Source organism: Carcharhinus amblyrhynchos, chromosome 8 (assembly GCF_965287045.1).
Source record: "Carcharhinus amblyrhynchos chromosome 8, sCarAmb.v2.hapA, whole genome shotgun sequence".
Taxonomy (NCBI): Eukaryota; Metazoa; Chordata; class Chondrichthyes; order Carcharhiniformes; family Carcharhinidae; genus Carcharhinus; species Carcharhinus amblyrhynchos.
Genome location: NC_137331.1, coordinates 44,368,033 through 44,389,753, shown reverse-complemented (window position 1 = coordinate 44,389,753; position 21,721 = coordinate 44,368,033). Strand labels below are relative to the sequence as shown.

The following is a 21,721-nucleotide window of genomic DNA, read 5'->3' as shown; positions in this document are numbered from 1 at the left end:
TTACCTTCCCACTCAGCTTGGTATTATCAACAAATTTCAATGCACAACTCCTGTCTTTTCATGTAAGTCATCAATATAGGTTGTAAATAGCTGAGGCCCTGGTGCTGATCCTTGTGGCTCTCCACTACCCCCAACTCCAAGTACTGTTTTCTTGCCTATTAACTTTTTGTGTGATATCTTATCAAATGCCTTTTGGAAATCCAGATATAGTACATCTAATAGTTCTCCTTTTATCTACCTTACTAGTTACATCGTCAAAAACTCCAATAAATTTGTCAAACAGGATTCCTGCTTTGTAAAACCACGCTCACTTGTTCTAATTACACAATGCTTTTCTAAGTGCATTGTAACGTTTTCTTGATAATTCCAGCATTTTCCCGACAACGGGATGTTTTCCCAATTGGCCTGTAATTTCACTGTTTTCTCTCTTTTCCCCCCTTTCTTGAAAAGTGGTGTGATACTTGCAACTTCCAATCTGATGTGACTATTCCTGAGTCCAGGGAATTGTAGAAAATCACAGCCAGTGCATCCACTACCTCTGCAGTGCTCCCCTTTAGAACTTGAGGGTGTAGACCATCAGACATCAAGGATACGTTGGATTTTAATCCCTCAAGTTTCGCCAGTATTTTTCTCTGATATTAATTTCCCTAATTCCTTCACTTTTTTTTAGCTCCTTGGTTACTGTTATCGAACTTGTGTCTTCTATTTTGTTCAGTGCCTCTGCCATTTCCTCATTATATACAGAACTTTCAGAGTGTTTTTTCACAGTGCTCAGCACAAGTATATACCAGTGATAAGGAAGGACTGTAGAAAAAGAGATAATCAGCCATGGATATCTAAGGAAATAAAGGAGGGTATCAAACTGAAAGAAAATGCAAACTAAGTGGCAAAGATTAGTGGGAACCTAGAGGATTGAGAAATCCTTAAAGATCAATAGAAAGCCATGAAGAAAGCTATAAAGAAAAGTAATATGGATTATGAGAGTAAACCAGCTCAGAATATAAAAACAGATAGCAAAAGTTGCTACAAATATATAAAACAAAAAAGTGGCTGAAGTAAACATTGGTCCTTTAGAGGATGAGAAGGGGGAATGTCATAACTGGAAATGAGAAAATGGCTGAGGCATTGAACAGGTATTTTTTGTCAGTCTTCACAGTGGAAGATACAAATGCCAAAAATTCATGACAGGAAGGCTGTGGCTGGTGAGGTCCTAGAAATTATCATTCTCCCGAAAGAGGTAGTGTTGGGCAAGCTAATGTGGCTAAAGGTAGATAAGTTTCCTGCTCCTGATGGAATGCATCCCAGGGTATTATAATGGATTGCGGGGGAAATAGCAAATGCACTGGTGGTTTACCAAAATTCGCTGGACTCTGGGGTGGTTCCCACAGATTGGAAAACAGCAAATGTGACACCACTGTTTAAAAAAGGAGGTAGACAAAAGGTGGGTAACTATAAGCCTGTTAGCTTAACTTCTGTAGTAGGAAAACACTTGAATCTATCATCAAGGAAGAAATAGTGAAATGTCTGGATATAAATTGTCCCATTGGTAAGGCACAGCGTGAGTTCATGAAGAGAAGATCATGTTTGACTAATTTGGTGGAATTGTTTGAGAACATTACATGTGCAGTAGACAATGGGGGACCTGTGGGTGTGGTGTATTGGATTTCCAGAAGGCATTTGACAAGGTGCCGCACCAAAGACTGCTACATAAGATAAAGGTGCATGGTGTTACGGGAAATGTATTAACTTGGATAAAGGCTTAACTAACAGAAAGCAAAGAGTGGGGGGTAAATGGGTGTTTTTCTGGTTGGCGATCAGTGACTAGTGGTGTGCCTCAAGAACTAGTGTTGGGACCATAATTATTTATGATTTACATAGATGATTTGGAGTTGGGGCCAAGTGTAGTGTGTCAAAATTCGCAGATGACACTAAGATGAGTGGCAGAGCAAAGTGTGCAGAGGACGCCGAAAGTCTGCGGAGGGATATAGATAGTTGGAGTGAGTGGGTGAGGGTCAGGCAGATGGAGTACAATGTTGGTAAATGTGAGGTCATCCATTTTGGTAGGAATAACAGCAAAATGGACTATTATTTAAATAGTAAAAAACTGCAGTATGTTGCTGTGCAGAGGGACCTTGTGCAAGAATCACAAGGAATTGTTTTGCAGGTATAGCAGGTAATTAAGAAGGCGAATGGAATTTTGTCCTTCATTGCTAGAGGGATGGAGTTTAAAAACAGTGAGTCTACTTACCCATTTTACCCCTCAGTTAAAAATTAATGGAGACGTCGGCATCATGAGTTGCACGAGCAGCATTTGTTGCCCACTCTTAATTGCTCTTGAACTGAATGGCTTGTAGACTCTTTCAGAACCATTGAGAGCTAACCACATTGCTGTGAGTTTGGGGTCCCATTAAGCCAGATCAGGTAAGGATGGCAGATTCAAAGAACAAAGAAAATTGCAGCACATGAACAGGCCCTTTGGCCCTCCAAGCCTGCACCGACCATGCTGCCTGACTTCACTAAAACCCCCTATGCTTCTAGGGACCATATCCCTCTATTCCCATCTCATTCATGTACTTGTCAAGATGCCCTTAAAGTCACTACCATATCCGCTTCCACTACCTCCCCCGGCAATGAGTTCTAGGCACCCACCACTCTGTGTAAAAAAAAAAACTGCCTTATTCGTTGGTCGGTTCCACGGTGCATTGCTCCAAGAAACTGTCAGAAACATTCCACCCTTCCCATCCTCCCACATGCAAACACAGTTGTCACCTTGCCTACAAGCTCCAAAAATTTCTTAATGCCCTTCTGTTTGGGGGCCTGTATACTACTACCACCAGTGTTTCATGACACTTGCAATTTCCATCCCTACTTATTCTGATTCATGACCTTCTGCAGCCCAATCTTTTCTCCTTATGTTAACATTTATTGTCAGGGCTACCTCCTCGTTTGCCATTTTGTCTTTTCTGAAATACCTGTGTGCCCTAAATGAATCCAGTATTGGCAGGCAATATTTTAACTGAACAACGGACTTGTTGACAGAGTTTGGAGCAGTCAAAATATGTTCCCAGGAAGAGAGGTAGGATATACAAAAGAGAGAGAGATTTAGATCGTGTGTTGGCAACAAATGATAGGTGAATATTACATTCAAAAACCAGACTCTATGTGGATGGTTCAGAACGGAATTGAAAAAGCAAAGAAGAGAAGCAAAGTGCTAATTTGAGAAGAGACTTGCAGCAAAGATTAAAGAGAATCCCAAAGTCGTCTTTAACCATGTACGTGGTAAAAGAGTGTTAAACAGTGTTCCAATTAGTGACTAGAAAGGGGATTTAGTGGAGGCAGAAGACAGAGCTGAGGTATTAAGTTAATACTTTGCACCTGTCTTTAACAGGGAGGAAGATGCTACGTGGGTTATGGTATAGGAGGAGGTAGTTCAGACACTTGAACAACTTAATAAGGAAGAGGTATTGGATAGACTGTATTTGGCAGTTGATAAAGCAGCAGGACTGAATGAGATGCATTCACTGAGGGAAGTGAGTGTGGAAATTTGCAGTCACTGACTATATTTTTCCAATTTTCCTTGGACTCTAATGGTGCGAGCACATGACTGGAGAATTGCGAATGTTATACCCTTGTTAAAAGAAGGCTACAAAGATGGTCCCAGCAAAATATGCCCAGAGTTGCTGCTTTGCACTGAGTATGATTGATCTGTTCTGAAGAAATTATATTCAACTCAAAACATGAATTCTGTTTCTTTCTCCGCAGATCATGTTTTCAGCAATTTGAGTGTTTTCAGCAATTTGTTTTCATTTCAGATTTCCAGCATCTACAGTAAGATGCTTTTATTTTAGAGTTTAATCTTGGTGGGGGAAACTTCTAGAAATGATCATTTGGGACAAAATGATTAACTACTTGAGCAATTTTGGCTAATTAAGGAAAGTAAGCATGAATTGTCTTAACAAATCCTCTTTAACCAGATTTTTTTAAAGGTCAGTGGGTTGATGTGAGTAATGGTTGTTGATGTGGTGTACTTGGACAATTGAACATACATATGAATCAGGAGCTGGAATAGACCATTCAGTAGCTCATTCCTGCTCTGCTGTCCAATAGGATCATAGCTTATCTAATTGTGACCTCATTCCACTTTCCCACCTACTCCGATAACCATTGATTTCTTTGTTAGTCAACAATCTACCTCTGTCTTAAAAATATTCATACACCTTGCTGGTATCACTTTCTTTTGGGCAAAAGAGTTCCAAAGGTTCACACCCTCTGGGAGAAACAAAATTCTTCTCTACTTTAAATGAGAGACTAAGATCTGGGATCTTAACATTAATGAGAGATTAAGATCTGGATAGCATTTAGGTTTCAAATGTTAAGTAGCAAGTAGTATTTGCACTAAATGTGCCTGTCAGTGCCTATCTTCAACAAGGAGCAGTCTAACTGTCTCTCAAAGTTCAATGATACCATTTCAAAATGGTCCACTGTCAACATCCATTGACCAAAAGCTAAACGACAGTGATATAAGTACTGTGACCATAAAAACAGGTGGCTGGTTTTGGAGCAAGTAACTCTCCCCTTTGCTCACCAATGCCTTTCCATCACCTATTGAGGCACTCATCAGGGGTGTAATCAACTTCTTCCCACTTGTGATAGGTAAAGTTTAACTATTCTTGAAGCTCTGAGCATTTCAGGATAAAAGCAATAGTGAAACATTGATTTGCTCATGCTCTTTCTGTTTGTGATATTTCTGCAATTTTTGACTATGTTCTACAGAATTGTTCTAGATACAAATTGTTTTAAAATATGCCACTGGATTTTTTTTGTAGCTCAGCAGCAGTTTTGGCATGTGTCTGAAATCATCCTGGAGACAAAAGATAACAAGACATTCCAATAACTTCACACTGCTCCAATCATCTGTTTTAACTTTGTATTGTTCACAAGCTGGGCAGGAAGATTTAACATGAGAGGATGGTGAGGGCAGTAGGCTTTATTTAAATTCTGGTGCTTGAGACTTGGAAAAGAAAGTCTATACCAAAAGGTCACATTTGGGTTTTAGAAGCGTAACCAGTTTCTGTAGGTCAGTATAAAATCTGAGAAACAGGATTCCTCCATGGGACACAGAAGAATAGCAATGCATTGAAGTAGGGTTAATGTTGGCAGTGTTGTTTGGATCATTACCTGTGCTGATTGAATTAAACAACTTGGATCAGATCTTCTGCTTTGTATGTTCTACCTTCATGTGGAATAAGGCTGCTGACTAAATTGGCTTTTGCATGTAATGTTAGCTTGGTCTGATTTGGAGGGATTTAAAAAAAAGAGTCAGCCCACGTCACAAGGGGTGGTTATTATTACATCCTCGGGTTGTGTGGCTACATGGTTAGAATAGGGTGCGATGCGCTGATTTCAATAAAACTAATAACACTCTGACTACTTCAGGGAGTGACTGATGCAGTGAACCTGGGAAGGTTCTCGAAGCAGCCCTGAATTTATAAACCAGGGTCTTCAGTACTTTTAAAATCTTTATTATGCCTTTTACTTTATAAATAGGTTTAATTTTGCATTTTTTCGTCTAGGTTGAACAGTCAAAAGTATTCATTAAAGAAGGTGGTGTTCAGCTGCTGCTCACAATAGTCGACACACCAGGGTTTGGTGATGCTGTGGATAACAGTAACTGGTAAGGTTTTGTAACCATGAATTGTTAAGAATGAACTTGCGTTTATATCAGTTCCTTTCACATCTTTTTAGAGATGCTTCACAGCTCATGAATTACTTTTGAAGAATAGGTACTATTACAGAGGTAAATATTGTCTTTTAACATGTCCTAAATCAGTGAGAAAAAATGGACAGTTTATTTGGTTTTGATGTTGCTTAATGGTTATATGTTGGCCAACGCACCAGAAGAATTGAATATTCTTTGACCAGCGCATCCATATGAGCAGATTGATGACAACATTTTTCTGTGCAGTGAAAAGGGATGAGGGGGTGCCCTTATAGAGATTTACAAAATCATGAGGGGCAATGGTAAGGCGAGTATTCAAGGCCTTTTCCCCAGGTAGGGGAGTCTAAAACTAGAGGGTGTAGATTTAAGGTGAGAGGGAAGATTTAAAAGGGACCAGAGGGGCAATATTTTCACACGGTGGTGACTATATGGGATGAGCTACAGGGAAGGTGGTAGAGTCAGGTACAATTACAGCATTTAAAAGACATTTGGATAGGATGGAAAATGTTTAGGTGGATAGGGGCGAATGGGGCTAGTTCAGTTTAGGAAACCTGGTCAGCATGAGCAAGTTGGGCCGAAGGGCCTGTTTCTGTGCTCTATATCTCCATGACTGTAACTCAGTTTAATGAATTAGCTCAAATTTTATTTGTCTATATAGTATTCTTTAGTATTGCATCAATGTGCTGGTGTGGAGTGAGCTTGAACCCATTACACTCTGGGTTGGGTGGAGTCTCAATGTTGAACCAGGGCATTCATTCATCAGGCTGAGGATCAGATTTATACCAATGTTTTACCAAGGCAGTGTCTGCCCTATTCAAGTGGTTTGTAAAGCTATTTTGAAGAGGTGCAATAAAGTTTTTCTGATATCTTGACTAATACTTATCTGTCAAGCATCACTGCAGCAGTTTATCTGGTCTTGTCGCATTGCTTTCTGAGGGAGCTTGCAATGTAAGTTTGCTGTGTTACAACAGCGATTAATTCAAAGTTACTTCATTGGCTGTAAAGCACTTTGGGATATGCAGAGAGTTTTCTCTAGAGTTACCACACGTTTTTGAGTTGGTTTGAACTTTTGGGCAAAATATACTAATTAGCTGTGATGAGCATTCACAATAACTTTCACTTTCCCTTCGTTATAAACAAGACCCCTCAGGATCTTCTGTTTCAATTAAGTCACCTCTTGCCTTCTAAACTCCCGCAGACACAGGCCTCGCCTGTCTAGCCTTTCCTCAAGGCAACCAAATTCCTGGTATTTGTCTAGCAAGCCTTCTCTGAATTGTTCCCAATGCATTTGTATCCTTCCCTAAATCAGGAGACCAAAACTGTGTACACACCAAATGTGGTCTCACCAGTTTTCTGTACAACTGAGGCATAATCTCTCTACTTTTCAGACAGAATGCTAACATTCCATCAATTTTCCTACTTACTATAATAATAATACAGAGGTAACAAAAACCATGGATGAGATAAACTTGTATTTCAAACAACTGGTTGTTTTGTCTAACTTTATTGCAATATATAGCAATACTTGCATTGTTAAATTATTCCATAGAAGTTCAGAAAAAGATGAAATTTTCTTCCCCTTGTCAAAACTACAGTACATAATAAGGGATACACTTTTTGGGAAATAATTCCAAAAGCAAAATAGCTCTGCTCAGGTTTTGGAGACAAAAGCTTCCTATTAGCTTTGCTTGTTTAACGTTGGTTTGAGTGCAGATTTTTGACTGGCTCTGTGTGAATGCCAGATTTGGTTGCTTTATGGTTTTCCTTTCTGAAAACTTGCACATTACTTGTAATGCTGCTTTGAGGAGATATTTTGTATGCCTCCAACAACTAGCAAGACAAAACAAAAGTTCAAGGTTATATTTTAATTTTTTAAGAAGAGTTTCTAAGACCCAGGAGAAAGGACGCAGTTGTATTTCGTGGTTTTAATATTCACCAAAAATCAGTGTGTATTTTAATGAAAACCACTGGTTGTGGTTCAGTTTTTGAAACCCTGATTAACCACTTATTGCACTGCTGTTTGAATTTCCAGCTGGCAACCTGTCATTGATCACATTGACAGCAAATTTGAAGATTACCTCAATGCTGAGTCCCGTGTCAACCGACGCCAGATGCCAGACAGCAGAGTCCATTGTTGTTTATACTTTATTGCTCCTTCAGGACATGGGTTGGTGAAAGATTTTATACAATTATTAATACTGACTAAATGTTAGCCAGTGTTTAATCTATTCTAGGTTTAACTGATTCGCAATGACATTCATCATTGCCACTGTCAAATCACCAATAAACCCTTTAAAATAGCTTAAAGTGACCTAAACTTTAAAATGGAGGAACAGGCCTTTTGACCCAACCATGTTTCTGCTTAACCTTCCCGTGAACTATGTGCTATTTGTTACATATCTCTATGGCCTTTCTTTCAACCACTTCTTGAACTTGTTCTTCAATGTTGGCATGGTCTCTACAGCAATCTCAAACTCTGGCAGTGATTCCTCGCCCACTTGTAAAATATTTTCTTCCCATTCTAAGTGCCGCAGTCACTGAAGTTGGTCTGTGTTTTGTCATATTCTGCCAAACTATTATACCAAAATACACCGTAGTCACCTCTGTTCTCTCAGACCAAGCAACACCTTGTGAATCTGTACTGTACCAGATCACTGCCTCAGTTTCCTCCTTGATGTTGAGGTAAAAGCTCCAACGAGAGGCAAACAGTGGCTTTCCTAGGTTTTTATGTAGGTTTGACATTGCATTATAACTTTTATATTTCATCCCACTTACCCAAAATCTCATTAGCTTTTTGTTTGAGACTTTGTCCACTTGAGTTATTGCTTTTGATGTCTTATGGACCTAAATCCCTCTGCTTTGCCCCATCGCTTAAGTGTCCCATTCATTTTATTCATCTTAGATTTTTTCTTTATTGAAACATTTGTGTGAGGATGCGAGAATAATTCACAAATCCATTATTTGTTTGACTTACTGATGAATACCTCTTTACTTCCCTGTCATATAGACACTTCTCTACCTTAAAATCAATGCATTTGCTTACTTTGGGAAGTTGTGATTTGAGGTGCTGCCTTAATTTAAAGGTGTGCTTTCCACACTGAATTTTCACAATCTCAATATTTGAATTTAAAGAAAAACATGGATGTTTAAGTCTGGAAGTTCAATGCTGCTCACATCTGAAAGTAACTGCCTGCTTTAACATACACTGGGGTCTATATCCAAGTCCAGAGGCACGCAGTCCAGTGGGAAATTGACTACAGTGCTTAATGATCCTGAGACTGCTGGTATGGTATCTTTCTTCAACTGACAAGTCTCCGAATCTTCACTTGCTGACACAGGAATTGTAGCTGCTGCTTGTGATGGTGGTTTCTTTAAATTTATCAGTGATATGAACGTTTATTTGTAATTTCATTGCTGAAGCACATTCCATCCGGCAAATAGTTGGTGTGCAGAAGATTCTGCCTCTGCTAGGATGGGTGTATAACTATGGGTTTACAGCATATATATGTAGGGTCTTCCATGCTATTCAGTGCTTTCTGTGCATGAATGAATTAGCAGTTATCTGAATTCAACTGCTGAAAAAACCCGATGGTTGTAAGAAAAACATTTATTATGCTGCCTCTAAAAGCTGGACAGCTTTGTTGAATTAACTGCGCATAAATTTTGCACCTGATATCCCCTTGTGATGTATACAGTCACACGTTCCAAAACAGGCTGAGTGCTCACGAGTGGGAGCAGCATCTGTTTTTTTTTCCCCTTGCCCCATGTCACTGAATTTTAATATTTAATGGGTGAATTGACCATTTGGGATCTTTACAAAAGTACCAGTAGATTTGCTAACTCTTGGCAAAATTCCTGATGTCCAAGTACATATTCAACAATAACTACAGCCCAATTCAATGAAATAAACATTGGTTCATTTTCTTAAATGCACTGGATTGGACTGGCTAAATAGATATTTTTCTGAGAAGAAGTTATGCTAAAAGTGAGTTTGTATTCATCTTCACGTGTCTGAGCTTTATTTCAACATTAACTGAGAGGAGGCTGCAGACACCCGAACGTTACATGTTTGGGGAAAAGTGATGACCTTCATGAGTTGTTTTTAGGAGTGCTCACTGTGAAGGCCACTGGCCAGTGCTGCTCAAAACTGCTCGATGCTTGACAATTGTATAGCATGAATGTCTGATGTCTTTATTTAAAATTTGTCACACCAGTACTACTTTCATTGGATAGATTATCAATTTGCTAACTTGGATGTTACATTCCAACAGACTAAAGCCTTTGGACATTGAATTTATGAAGCGTCTACACGAAAAGGTCAATATCATTCCACTCATTGCCAAAGCAGATACCCTCACTCCTGAAGAATGCCAGCAATTCAAGAGACAGGTGAGAAGACAGCAGCTACTGGTTTTGAAAATATTGTTTGTAGTGTAAGGTATGCTTGGCCACATGGAATGAGTTGATCAAATGTTTTCTATAGCACATTCATTGTGGCCAATACATTGGTTACTGTGACCTAGTGTTATAAGCAGGTGACACAAACCAATTCATCAGTGTATGTACAGTTTCAACCAAGCAAACACCAAACATATGCATTTTCATTCATCTTCATGCATCCTATTATGGTCAGATCCAATAATTTCACAATGTGCACAACAGTCTAGGTGCTATCTGGCATTGGTAGTGAATTTTTTAGGTATTTCTGTCCCAATGTCTTGAATCCTGCAGCGACAGAACTCCAGTTTAACTTGAGGCAGTTTGAAATCTCCAGTGAATCAGTGATTAACATTGCAAAGCTAAAGGGATGTTATTAAGCACGAAGTGCAGGATGTTAACAAAATGCCAAAATCTTAAGTCAACTGTTTGAAATAGCCAGCACACTTGATATTTTTTGTAAAACTATGCAATGCGTAGGGGCCATTCAGCCCTTGGTGTTTGTACCAGCCCCTGGTTAGAGCTATCCAATTAATCCCACTGTCCCCTTTCCCAACAATTGCAGAATTTTCCCCCCTTTTTCAAGTACCTATCCAATTCCCCTTTGAAAGTTACTATTTGGTCTGATTCCACTATCCTTTTGGGCAACGTATTTTAGTTCACAACAACTTGCATGCTGAAACAATGTTTACTTGTTGAATAATTCCCCAACTCTTTTTACAGGTGATGAGAGAAATCCAGGAACACAAAATAAAGATCTACGAATTTCCAGAAACCGATGATGAAGAAGAAAACAAGTTGGTAAAAAAGGTTAAGGTAGAGTATCAATGGAGATGTGTAATTTTATCAAGCTGCTCATATTAATAAAGTGAATAGAGACTTCTGTAGAGGAACTTATAGCTTTTCAAATTTGAATATTTGTGAAAGCATTTCATTTTGATGACATTTGATGAAGAGTAAAATCTTGTGCTTTCAAAAATGGATTCACATTTTCAAGAGAAGCCTTGAATCAGTAACTTAGAGGTTGTTTCAGTGCTTGCAAATAACATCTCGCTGGATGTTTTCCATCCTTTAAACACAATTGCACGCTTTTTTAGAGCAAATAAATCATGTCTGACAAATATACAACAAAATGTTGCAATTCCTAAATGGGCTTTGAAACGTGTACTTCTGTTGATGGGTTAAAAATCCATTTTCTGGTTTAGCGAGTGTAAATTGAATAGATCCTGGGAAACATGCAAAGCACTTAAAAACAAAATGCTCGAAGATTCTAGTCATGGGGACTGTTCCATCTGGTTACTCTAGATAGCAAATATGAAGAAAGCTCAATGAATAGTAATCACAAAGCCGTATGTGATAGAAAGCCAGGTGGAGAATGAAAGGCTGATCGATGGACCCTGGGATGTAAATCAATAGAGGAAGTAAATAATTCATTTAAACTTAGAAATGGAGCCAGAAACATTGTTTAAAAACAGGAACTTAAACTTGGCAGCAGCTACAGCATGGCCCACGGAATGCATTTAGCAAGGAGATATAACTGCGACATCAGATGTAAAATGTGGGTGCATTGGGTCATTAGAATTTGATGTAAGGAGCTACATAGACTGTCAGCAGAGCTTGCTTGAAGTTGACGGGAGGTTATCTGCTCTGTTTCTAATGGAGATGATGGTGTGCAACCCTTGAATAAATGTATTTTGAGATGTGCACTGTCCTGTCACCTTGTTACAATGATGGCGGGGATATGGTATATTGTACTGCTGCAGATAGGCCACATGCCCAGATCAGAAAGGAACTGGAAATAAAATTGGTGGGTGGGGAATGGCTTGCCTGAGAAGCTGGACTGGATGGGGAAAGGGAGAAGGCTGGCGAATGCAGTATGTGGAGGCAACATTGCTTTATCAATAGCCATTTTGGCCACAATGTACGAAGACTGGAAAATGACAGTGTTCTAAAATTAATTTTTAGAATGACATGCTTTTAAAAATAATGCAGTGCAAGGTCTCTGAATCAGAAAATGATTTGTAAACGCTATGATTTTCAAATTGATTAAATATTAATCCTTAACTGTTTAAAAGTGTTTTTTTTAAACATACCCATCATCTTCAAAGCATCACCCTACCGTAGGGACAAAATATTGCCAGCGACTTAAATAACCATACATCTGTTGAGTTATTAAATATGATTGTGAGAACTAATTAAGCATTATACAATGAGAAACTAGTAATTGGCAGATGTTTAAGCAAATTAATCTGTTCCCACACAAACAAGTAGTATTCATTAATCAGCAAGTGCACAGTGCCAAGCTAATTCCTCAGATCAGTTCCTGTTCTTTGTCTTCTGTGCTCACTTGTCTATGTTTTAAAATCCTGGACCAGACCTCCAAGTTGTTGGTAAGATCTGGTTGGAGACCAACAACATTTTGTTTAAAGTAGACAAGGTTTGAGATTCAAAACACTTGCTCAGTGAATAAAGCCACATGATTCTGCAGATTTTGAGCAAACAAAAATAAACTTTATAAGGTCAGAATGATGAAACAATTTACATGATCCATCATCTACTCTAACATTCGGGATTAATATGAAGTACATTTGAATTAACAGGCCAACTGTGGTCAAACAAAGCACACTTCACAATAAAAAGCAAATGCAAGCCAAATAAATCCCTAGGTTTCTCAGCAATTTAGTCTCCTGAAATTCTATTCCCCTGGATTTCTGATTCGTCACTCCTGTCTCTAGTTGCAAAAGTTCAGCTCTTGAATTGCTGGCTAACTTCACTTGATTGGCATTGGCTCTGCATTTGACTGAGCTGCAATCTGCCCAGCTACACCAAGCTATAAATGGCCCTCAAGATGATTTCTGAGCCCTAACTCTTTCAGCACAGAGCTAGTGACTTGTTGCCACCTTTTCAGCTCCACAGGACTTAGCTCCAACCAAACAGAGCTATCAAACAGCTCCTGTGTCTAAGCTGCACACATTCAGCTAACTTTTGCTGTCTGGTGCCTACTAACAGCTGTTTGGTATTACCCTCTTCTGCAGAACACTCAATCCCCCAACAAATGTACAGATAAATTGAAACCCTAGGACATTAAGTTCCCCCTATCTCCATGATGATGTACCCTTCAGTAGCGTATTGAACGCTCTTCACAGAATCTGTGCTGAAGAGATCCTCCAGCCCATCGAGTCTGCACTGATATGTGAGAAACACCTATGCCATTTCCCAGCAATTGGCCCACATAGCCCTGGGTGTTATGGTGTGCTAAATGCTCTTCCAGGTACTTTTTAAAGGATGTGAGACAACCCGGCTCCACCACCCTCCCATACAGCACATTCCAGACCACGCCACACTGGGTAAAAAGCACACCCCCTCCCCTGCGCTGCTGCCCCCCCCACACACACACGCACGCGCACACACACACACACACACACACACACACACACACACACACACACCCCGAAACCTTCTTTCTGTCACCTTGAACCTATGTCCACTCGTGACTGACCCTTAAACTTTTCAGCTGCTCCCTATCCGCTCTGTCCATGTCCGTCATAACCTTACGCATCTCAATCAGGTTGCCCCCTCAGTCTTCTCCAATGAAAACAACCCATGTCTGTCCAACCTCTCTTCATCTCATCCTGGTGAATCTCCTCTCCACTCCCTCCAGTGCAATCACATTCTTCCAATAATGTGGTGACCAGAACTGCGCAGAGTACTCTAGCTGTGACCTCACCAAAGTTCTATACAACTTAGCAACATGACTCCCCTGATTTTGTAATCTGTGCTCAATTGATAAAGACCAGTGTCCCATATGTCTTTTTCACCACCTTACTAACATGCATTTCTGCCTTCAGAAATCTATGCGCAAGCACGCCAAGGCCCCATTGTTCCACAGAACTTCCTAGTGTCGTGCTGTGCATTGAATATTTCTTTCACATACTCCTTCCAAAATGTTTCCCCCCACACTTTTTTCAGGGTTAAATTCCATCATCTTTAGCTGCCCATTTGATCATCCCATCTACCTTCTACTTTGCACTCAGCCTCAGTGTTAACTACCCGGCCATTCTTTCAGTCATTCACAAATTTACTAATCCTACCACTTGGATAATCATCTGTGTTTGTGTAAACGATGAATAATAGGGAGCCCAACACAGATCCCTGTGGTCCGCCACTGGTTTCCAATCACTAAAACAATCTTCTGTCATCATCCTCTGGCTCCTACAACTAAGCCAATTTTGAATACACTTTATCAAATTATCCTGTATCCTATGTGCATTTGCCTTCTTTACAAGTCACCCATGTGGGGCCTTGTCAAAGGCTTTGCTGAAATCCATATAAACCACATCAACTACACTATCCTCGTCTACAGGGCAGCATGGTGGCACAGTGGTTAGCACTGCTGCCTCACAGTGCCAGGGACCCGGGTTCAATTCCAGACTTGGGTGACTATCTGTGTAGAGTTGCATGATCTCCCTGGGTCTGCATGGATTTCTTCTGTGTGCTTCGGTTTCCTCCCACAGCGCAAAGATGTGCAGGTTAGGTTGATTGGCCATGATAATTGCCCCTTAGTGTCAGGATGACTAGCAGGGTAAATATGTGCAGTTGTGGAGATAGAGCTTGGGTGGGATTGTGGTCAGTGTAGGCACAATGGGCTGAATGGCCTCTTTCCACACTGTAGGGAATCTGTGATATGCAGATAGCCACCTCCTCAAAAAATTCAGTCAAATTTGTGGGGATGACCTCCTTTTGAGGAAGCCATGCTGACTACTATCCCTGATGTAGCCTTGTCTCCCCATGTGGGGATAGATCGCCTCCTTCAGAAATTTCTCCAATAGTTTCCCTGCCCCTGATGTGAGATTTGCTGGTCTACAGTTCCCTGACTTATCTCTACCATCTTAAATAGCAGAAGCATGTTAACTATTCTGCAGTCATCTGGCATCTTCCCATGGCCAGAGGGGAATTTAAAATTTGGGTCAGAGCCTCTGCAACCCTCCTCCCTTGCCTCTCGTAGAAGCCTGAGACACAGTTCATTTGGACCTGGAGATTGCCCACTTCTGAGCCTGCCAACATCTTCAATATCTTGTCACTCCATATGTCAATTTGCGCAAGAGCCTCACAGTGTCTCTGAGTTCCCTGATTTGAATTAATTGTAGCTCTAACTTCCAAAGCAAGGCTATTCTCCAGGTTGTATTTTTTGCAAGCAGTGCAGATTCCTTGTCTCCAATTCTCCAGCTAAGCAATCCCACCTGCTGTTTAATGATCTTGCCTTTTTAGCTGTTAACTTCTTAAGGCAGCATGGCACAACTTTTCAAACATAAAACTTTCAAACTACTTTAGTTGTATTTATCCCATTTTCCAGAATTCAACTTTAATTTTCCCAGAACTAAAAATTACCATTAAATTATAATTATGAACCATAGACTTGCTATTTATAACAATTTGTACACCTGGGAATTGCACATTAAAAAGAAACAGTTTTGTCAATGAAAATTCTAACATGGCGGTAAAATTGATTATGTTTAAGTATCTGCAGGGATTTTCAGGCAGATATGGCCTGGATTCTGGATCAAATCATAACTTTTTTATTTGAGCTTTCTCATGAAATTTATAAACTTGCTGAGTATTTCCAATATGTTCTTGTTTTGGTTTTTGCATCCACGACAATGAATTCTGCACAGGAGGATTTCCATTGTGTCTGGTAATTATTGCCTGAAATTATTCCTTTTCCCTGTATTTATCCAATTTTGTTTTGAAAGACACCATTGAATTTGCTTCCATTGTCCTTTCAGGCATCCCAGATCACAAATCTCAGGAAAAACTCTGGTTGTTTTGCCAATGCTCCAGTTTGTTGCCTCTGATTACAGATCTCCTTGTCAGTAGAAACAGTTTCTTTATTCACTTCAACAAAACACCTTTATTATATTTCTGTTTAGTCCTCCCTGCTCTCAGAATCCCAGGTTCTCCAGTTTCTCCACATCCCTGATATCATTCTAGTTAATTTGCCCTGGATCTATATCCATACACGCAAACAAACGAGGAGCAGGAGTAGGCCTTTCGATCCCTCAAGCCTGCTCTGCCATTCAATAAGGTCATTGTAACTTCAACTCCACATGCTTGCCTCCCTCAGTAATCCCTTCATTAGTCAAGCTTCCAAGTACCTCTGCCATAAAAATACTAATTTACCCTGTTTCCACGGCTCTCTAGGAAAGGGAATTGCAAAGACTCAGAATAAAATTCTTCTCATCATTGTCTTCAACAGGAGACCCTTATTTTTAAATTGTGTCCCCCAAGGCATCCACCCTGTTCAGTGTCCCCACAATATTGTGTTTCAATTAAATCATCTCTCATTCTTTTTGGCTCCATTGGATACAGGCCCAACCTTTCCTCACAAGGCAGGCAACCCCAGCCCAGGTGTCAGAGTGAAGCTTCTCTGAACTGCTAATACCTTTTTATCCTTTTTCAAAGAAACCAAAATTGTACACATTACTTTCTGTGGTTTCAGCTGGGCAGCACAGTGGCAGTGATTAGCACTGCTGCCTCACAGCGCCACGGACCTGGGCTCTATTCCTGGTTTGCGTCACTGTCTGTGCAGACTCTGCACATTCTCCCTGTGTCTGCATAGGTTTCCTCTAGCACTCCAGTTTCCTCCCACAATCTGAATGTTGTGCCGGTTCAATGCATTGGCCATGCTAAATTCTGTGTACCCAAACAGATGCTGGAGTGCAGCGACTTGGGGATTTTCACAGTAACTTTATTGCAGTGTTAGTGAGACTAATGAATAAACTTTAACTTAAACAACGGGGTGTACAAACGTAGCAAAACATCCCATTTTCAAATTCCTTTTCCCTGGCAATAAACAACATTCTATTTACCTTCATAATCACTCATTATACCTGCGTGCCAGCCTTTTGAAAGTCATTACCAGGACATCCAGAACTCTCAGAAGTCTGCCAGTCCCCCTATTTAAATAATATGCTGCTTTGCTATTCTTTCTGCCAGAGAGAACAAGTCCATATTTTTGCACATTATTAATATTCCCCACGTCCCTAAATTGCAATGCCCAGAATTGGACACAGTATTCCAGATGGACATAACTAGTGTTTTTTTCAAATTCTGTGCTTGTCACTGACCTGTGTGCAATTCTCTTAGAATTCTATCAGTGCTAACTTGGTCCCAATAAATTAAATGAGGTGGTTTAATTGGAACAAGAAGTCAAGTCTTAGGTTAATTTTTATTTTCCCATTGTCTTAACTGTTAATGTTTTCTTCAGTTATCTTTGTACTGAAATGTGAATGTGAATCTCTTTCAGGATCGTTTGCCTCTTGCTGTTGTAGGTAGTAATACTATCATTGAGGTGAATGGGAAACGAGTTAGAGGAAGACAGTATCCTTGGGGAGTTGCAGAGGGTAAGTCTGTTTTGCTACTTTTTATATATTGAAGCTTTTGTTCATAATTTAAATTATTTGCAAACAGCACTGGTACTTTTACAATTATATTTTGAACTTAGATTTAAACTAGTGATATGTGGAATTTCCATCAGTTCACACTGTTAATAAAAAAAAGCAATGGAATTCTGTCACTACATTCATGAGCTTAGAACATCCCAAAATATTTTACAGGCAATAAAGCACTTTGAATTGTAGTGAGTGCTACAGTGCAGAAAACGCAACAGCAGATTTGCACCCACACATCTGTCACACACAACACTGAGATAATGACCAGATTATGAGTTTAGTAATGTTGGTTGAAGCATAAATATTTTTTTCTTCATTCTTTCATGGGATACGGGATTGTTGACAAGGCCGGTGTTTTCTGCCCATCCTTAATTGTCCCTTGAACAGAGTGGCTTGTTGCCTATTTGAGGGTATTTAGATCATGAACATGTTAGTCACGTGTAGGCCAGACTGATAGGGAAGGAAATCTGCTGTCCTTAAAGGACATTAGTGAACCAGATGGGTTTTTACAGCAATTGACAGTTTCATGGTCACTATTACTGAGAATAGATTTCAATTCCAGATTTTATCAATTGAATTCGAATTCCACCAGTTGCTATGGTGAGATTTGCACCCATGTTTCCTGGGCATTAGCCAGGGCTTCTTGATGACTAGGTCAGTGACATATCCACTACACTGCAGTCTGCAAATTGGTCCAAGGACACCAGGAAGAACTTGCACAATGATATTTGGTCTAAAATTCTGGTGTTGTAAACAAGCTAATAAGTCAGCAGCAAATCAATTCTCGGAAAGCTGTGTGGCTTTTGAATCCAATACCTAATGCTATGTGTTCACTGGAGTTTCGTCCTAAATATGACAAACCAAAAAGCATTTGGAAAACTTGCTTAATTCTTAATTGTAAATGTTAATGATATAAACTAGGTCAGTTGATGAGAACTGGCAATGTGTTTTTTGGTTACTGCTGTTGCCTTTTTATGAGTAGCTGTTTCCATTTTGCCCAAATAAACATACTGTTCACGTTCAGAGGGAAACTGAGATTTCTTTTAGAATTTATATTAAAAAATGTAGATTTTGACATAGAATTTCAGTTTCTTGGCAGGCCTTTTAGTTTCAGTCATGGTGTAATTAATGACTTGCATGGGCTGTACCTTACCATCAATGCAAATTCACGTGTATTTCATAGAATCTCTATAGTGCAGAAGGAGGCTATTCAGCCCATCGGGCCTGCACCGCAATCCCACTCAGGCCCTAGCCCCATAACCCCACAAATGCCTCTGACACTAAGGGGCCAATTAACCTAACATCTTTGGACTGTGGGAGGAAACTGGGGAAACCCCACACAGACATGGGGAGAACATGCAAACTCCAGACAGACAGTGACCCAAGGCCGGTATTGAACCCGAGTCCCTCATGCTGTGAGGCAGCAATACTAACCACTGTGCCAGCCACCAAATTAGATTATATTTTAATGTAAGGGAAGAGCAGAAGATCTCGCATCTGAACTGCAAGATGTTTGTTTATTATTGCATACAATTCTTCACATTTAGCTTTGTGTTGCCTTGTGCAGTATAGTAGCATGGGTTCTATCTGTCTGCAGTTAATTTACTATTTGCCCCCAAATTATTTAGAAGATTGGATTTAGGAGTAGACCTTTCAACCTGTTCACTTCTCTGCCATTTGAGATCATGGTTGATCAGATTGTGGCCTCAACTGTAATTCCCTGTCCACCTCCCAACAACCTTAGGTTATTGATTGATAAGGGAGTCAGTTTGACTCAGCCTTAAAATTGTTCAATGACCCAACCTGTACTGCGCTCTGGAAAAGAGCATTCTCTGGCAGAAAACAAATTCTTCTCATCTCCAACTTCAGTGGGAGATTCTGGTTTTAAACTGTATCCCCTTGTTCTAGCTTTTCCCATAATGGGAAACATCCTTTCACCATCAACCATCTGAGCAGACATACCCTTTCTCATGGGCAGATGCAGAACATGAGAATTGTTTGTTTTCCAAGCTGCTGGTTCTGCCCTGACCATCGGAGGATCAGGCGCCATGGTTATTTACATCGCGCGTCATATCCCTTTGTACTTCAAACCATGGCATCCATGTTATTATTGGAATAGTGACCCTTGTATAACTTCAACCTGAATTTAACCAGTCCAATATAGAAAAAACAAAGCAAGACTTCACTGCATTAATTGTACTACTGAGTGTAGTTAAATGTAGAACTCGTTACCACAAGAAGCAATTGAGGGAAATAATATGAATGTACTTGGTGTGGGGGGAGGGGGGGTAATCTCCATATGTGTATGAGGGAAAAAGGGATCGAAAGATATTTTAGGGTGAGATAATGAGAGGTAGGAGAACACCTGTGAGGAGAATGGGCTGAATGGCTTGTTATTCCAGTGTATGTGCTCTTCAATTCTGGATATAAATTTTGCCATATCCCAGCCTCTAACGTCTGGCAAGAGTGGCTGTGTTTTTTTTTAATGGAACCTGCCTCTTCCATTGGGCTATTTTTCTCTTCCCCTTCATGTGAGGAATGCATTCATCTCTCACTGCCAGATTGTGGCTTTGTTTGATGCATCAACACTACTCTTAAATGTGTGTAATGGCATTCAAATTAAATTAAAATTTTGAGCCGTTGACCTTGTTGTTAATTACAGTCTCTGATTCTTTAAGCAATCCAGTGTGGACCTACTGTGAAGTGCTGCATCTGTATTTCATCCGATAACCATTGTGGATTACTAAAACACATTACTAAAACTCTGCACAATATGTGCAGAGTCTAAAGTAAAACCATTTGCAAGTAATTTAGGAATGGTGATGTAGTTTGTTTAAAATGTTTGAAGTGCAGCAGATGACTTAAACCAGTCAAACTGCAACAGGAAATGCCAAAAAGCATCTCTGTGCGCCAGAGTTATTTTAACAGTTTCAGGACAAATGTGGTTGAGGGGGTTGGTTTGCATTATCTGCAAGTAAATGATCCACCTCTACCCTGGACTTTGTTATACAGACTTTCGAAGACTTGGTCTTCATTGCTGTAACCAGATTGAATGTACACTGGGGCACAAGTTTGTTTATGACAAGGCATTACGTTTGTTTGCTGTTTGTATAATTTAGTTACCAGTCAGGCTTGAATTTTTGTATGGATCCCATACTTATTATCTAATTTTAATGAAACAGTAGAATCTTTTAGGCAGGGCAAATGATATTTTTAATCAATCCAATTTTCCAACTGCTTTGGAAATGGATTTGGAAATGTTTGCACATGCCTTACAGAAAAACAATTATTGGGCAAGTACAAATTGAAAGTTCCAAAGAACTTATCTATCTTTATTCTGTTACAATAAAAGGCAGGTAAAGAATGTGCCTGTTTGTGAATTTCAAACTAAAAATGCCTTTATACAAAGGCCTGTTTTGCACTGTACAATTGAGAGATTCTGGACTGAATGGAGTGAACATAGCTCAGTATTTTCAGGCAGCAGCTCCAGAGGAAATGCTTTCCTGTCTTTGAAGTGCGTTACTGTCAGGAAGTTGAGAGGCCTGCTTTGTGCCGGAGCAGCTGCTTGACCCAGTGCAAAAATGCGATTGGAAGATTGTATCTTATCCTTGGAGCTTGCTGTTGAGATTAGGAAATGGCTCCTTGATTGTATTTTCTGTTTACGGTGGCAAGACTCTGAAAGGGCTGTGACCATGACCACTAGTGATAGATGGGGACATGATGTAAGCAGTGACTGGTGATTTTGAGAGTCTGGTGTCTGCCGTTGAAAATTTCATTGCGTTGAAAAGATGGAACAATAAATTTAAGTCTTGTATTGTTCTCGCAGTTGTGTACTCACATGATGTCTGTTGGAGCTCCAGAAATCACATTCTAAATCAGCTAATTCTAGGTTGAAGTTGTTTCGAGAGAAATTCATGTATGTTTGGTGAAAGCCTCTTGTTCTTGCGGAGTATAGACACAGCACAATATTGCCTGTCAACCATGTTGGTGGATAAATAAACCATGTAACATCTTGCGCTGACTGCTGCAGGAAGTTTATTCCCTTGTGCTGATGTAAGAATTAAGATTGCTAAAATTGGCCTCTGTGTCCTTGAAGCCAAGAATTTTGTTTGGTGTC

The 21,721-nt window shown here is 39.9% G+C and overlaps 1 protein-coding gene across 2 annotated transcripts in view; it reads left to right on the top strand.

Annotated features, from left to right (window-relative positions):
• The window catches only part of LOC145346564 (septin-7), a 119,616-nt gene that overhangs the window by 70,458 nt on the left and 27,437 nt on the right, over positions 1-21,721 (top strand). For both annotated transcript variants that reach the window (XM_080193981.1, XM_080193980.1), the window contains exons 3-7: positions 5,574-5,674; positions 7,752-7,886; positions 9,991-10,108; positions 10,880-10,972; positions 17,460-17,556. In XM_080193981.1, coding sequence (XP_080050107.1) covers positions 5,574-5,674; positions 7,752-7,886; positions 9,991-10,108; positions 10,880-10,972; positions 17,460-17,556 — 544 coding nt within the window. The remainder of the gene's footprint in view (positions 1-5,573; positions 5,675-7,751; positions 7,887-9,990; positions 10,109-10,879; positions 10,973-17,459; positions 17,557-21,721) is intronic.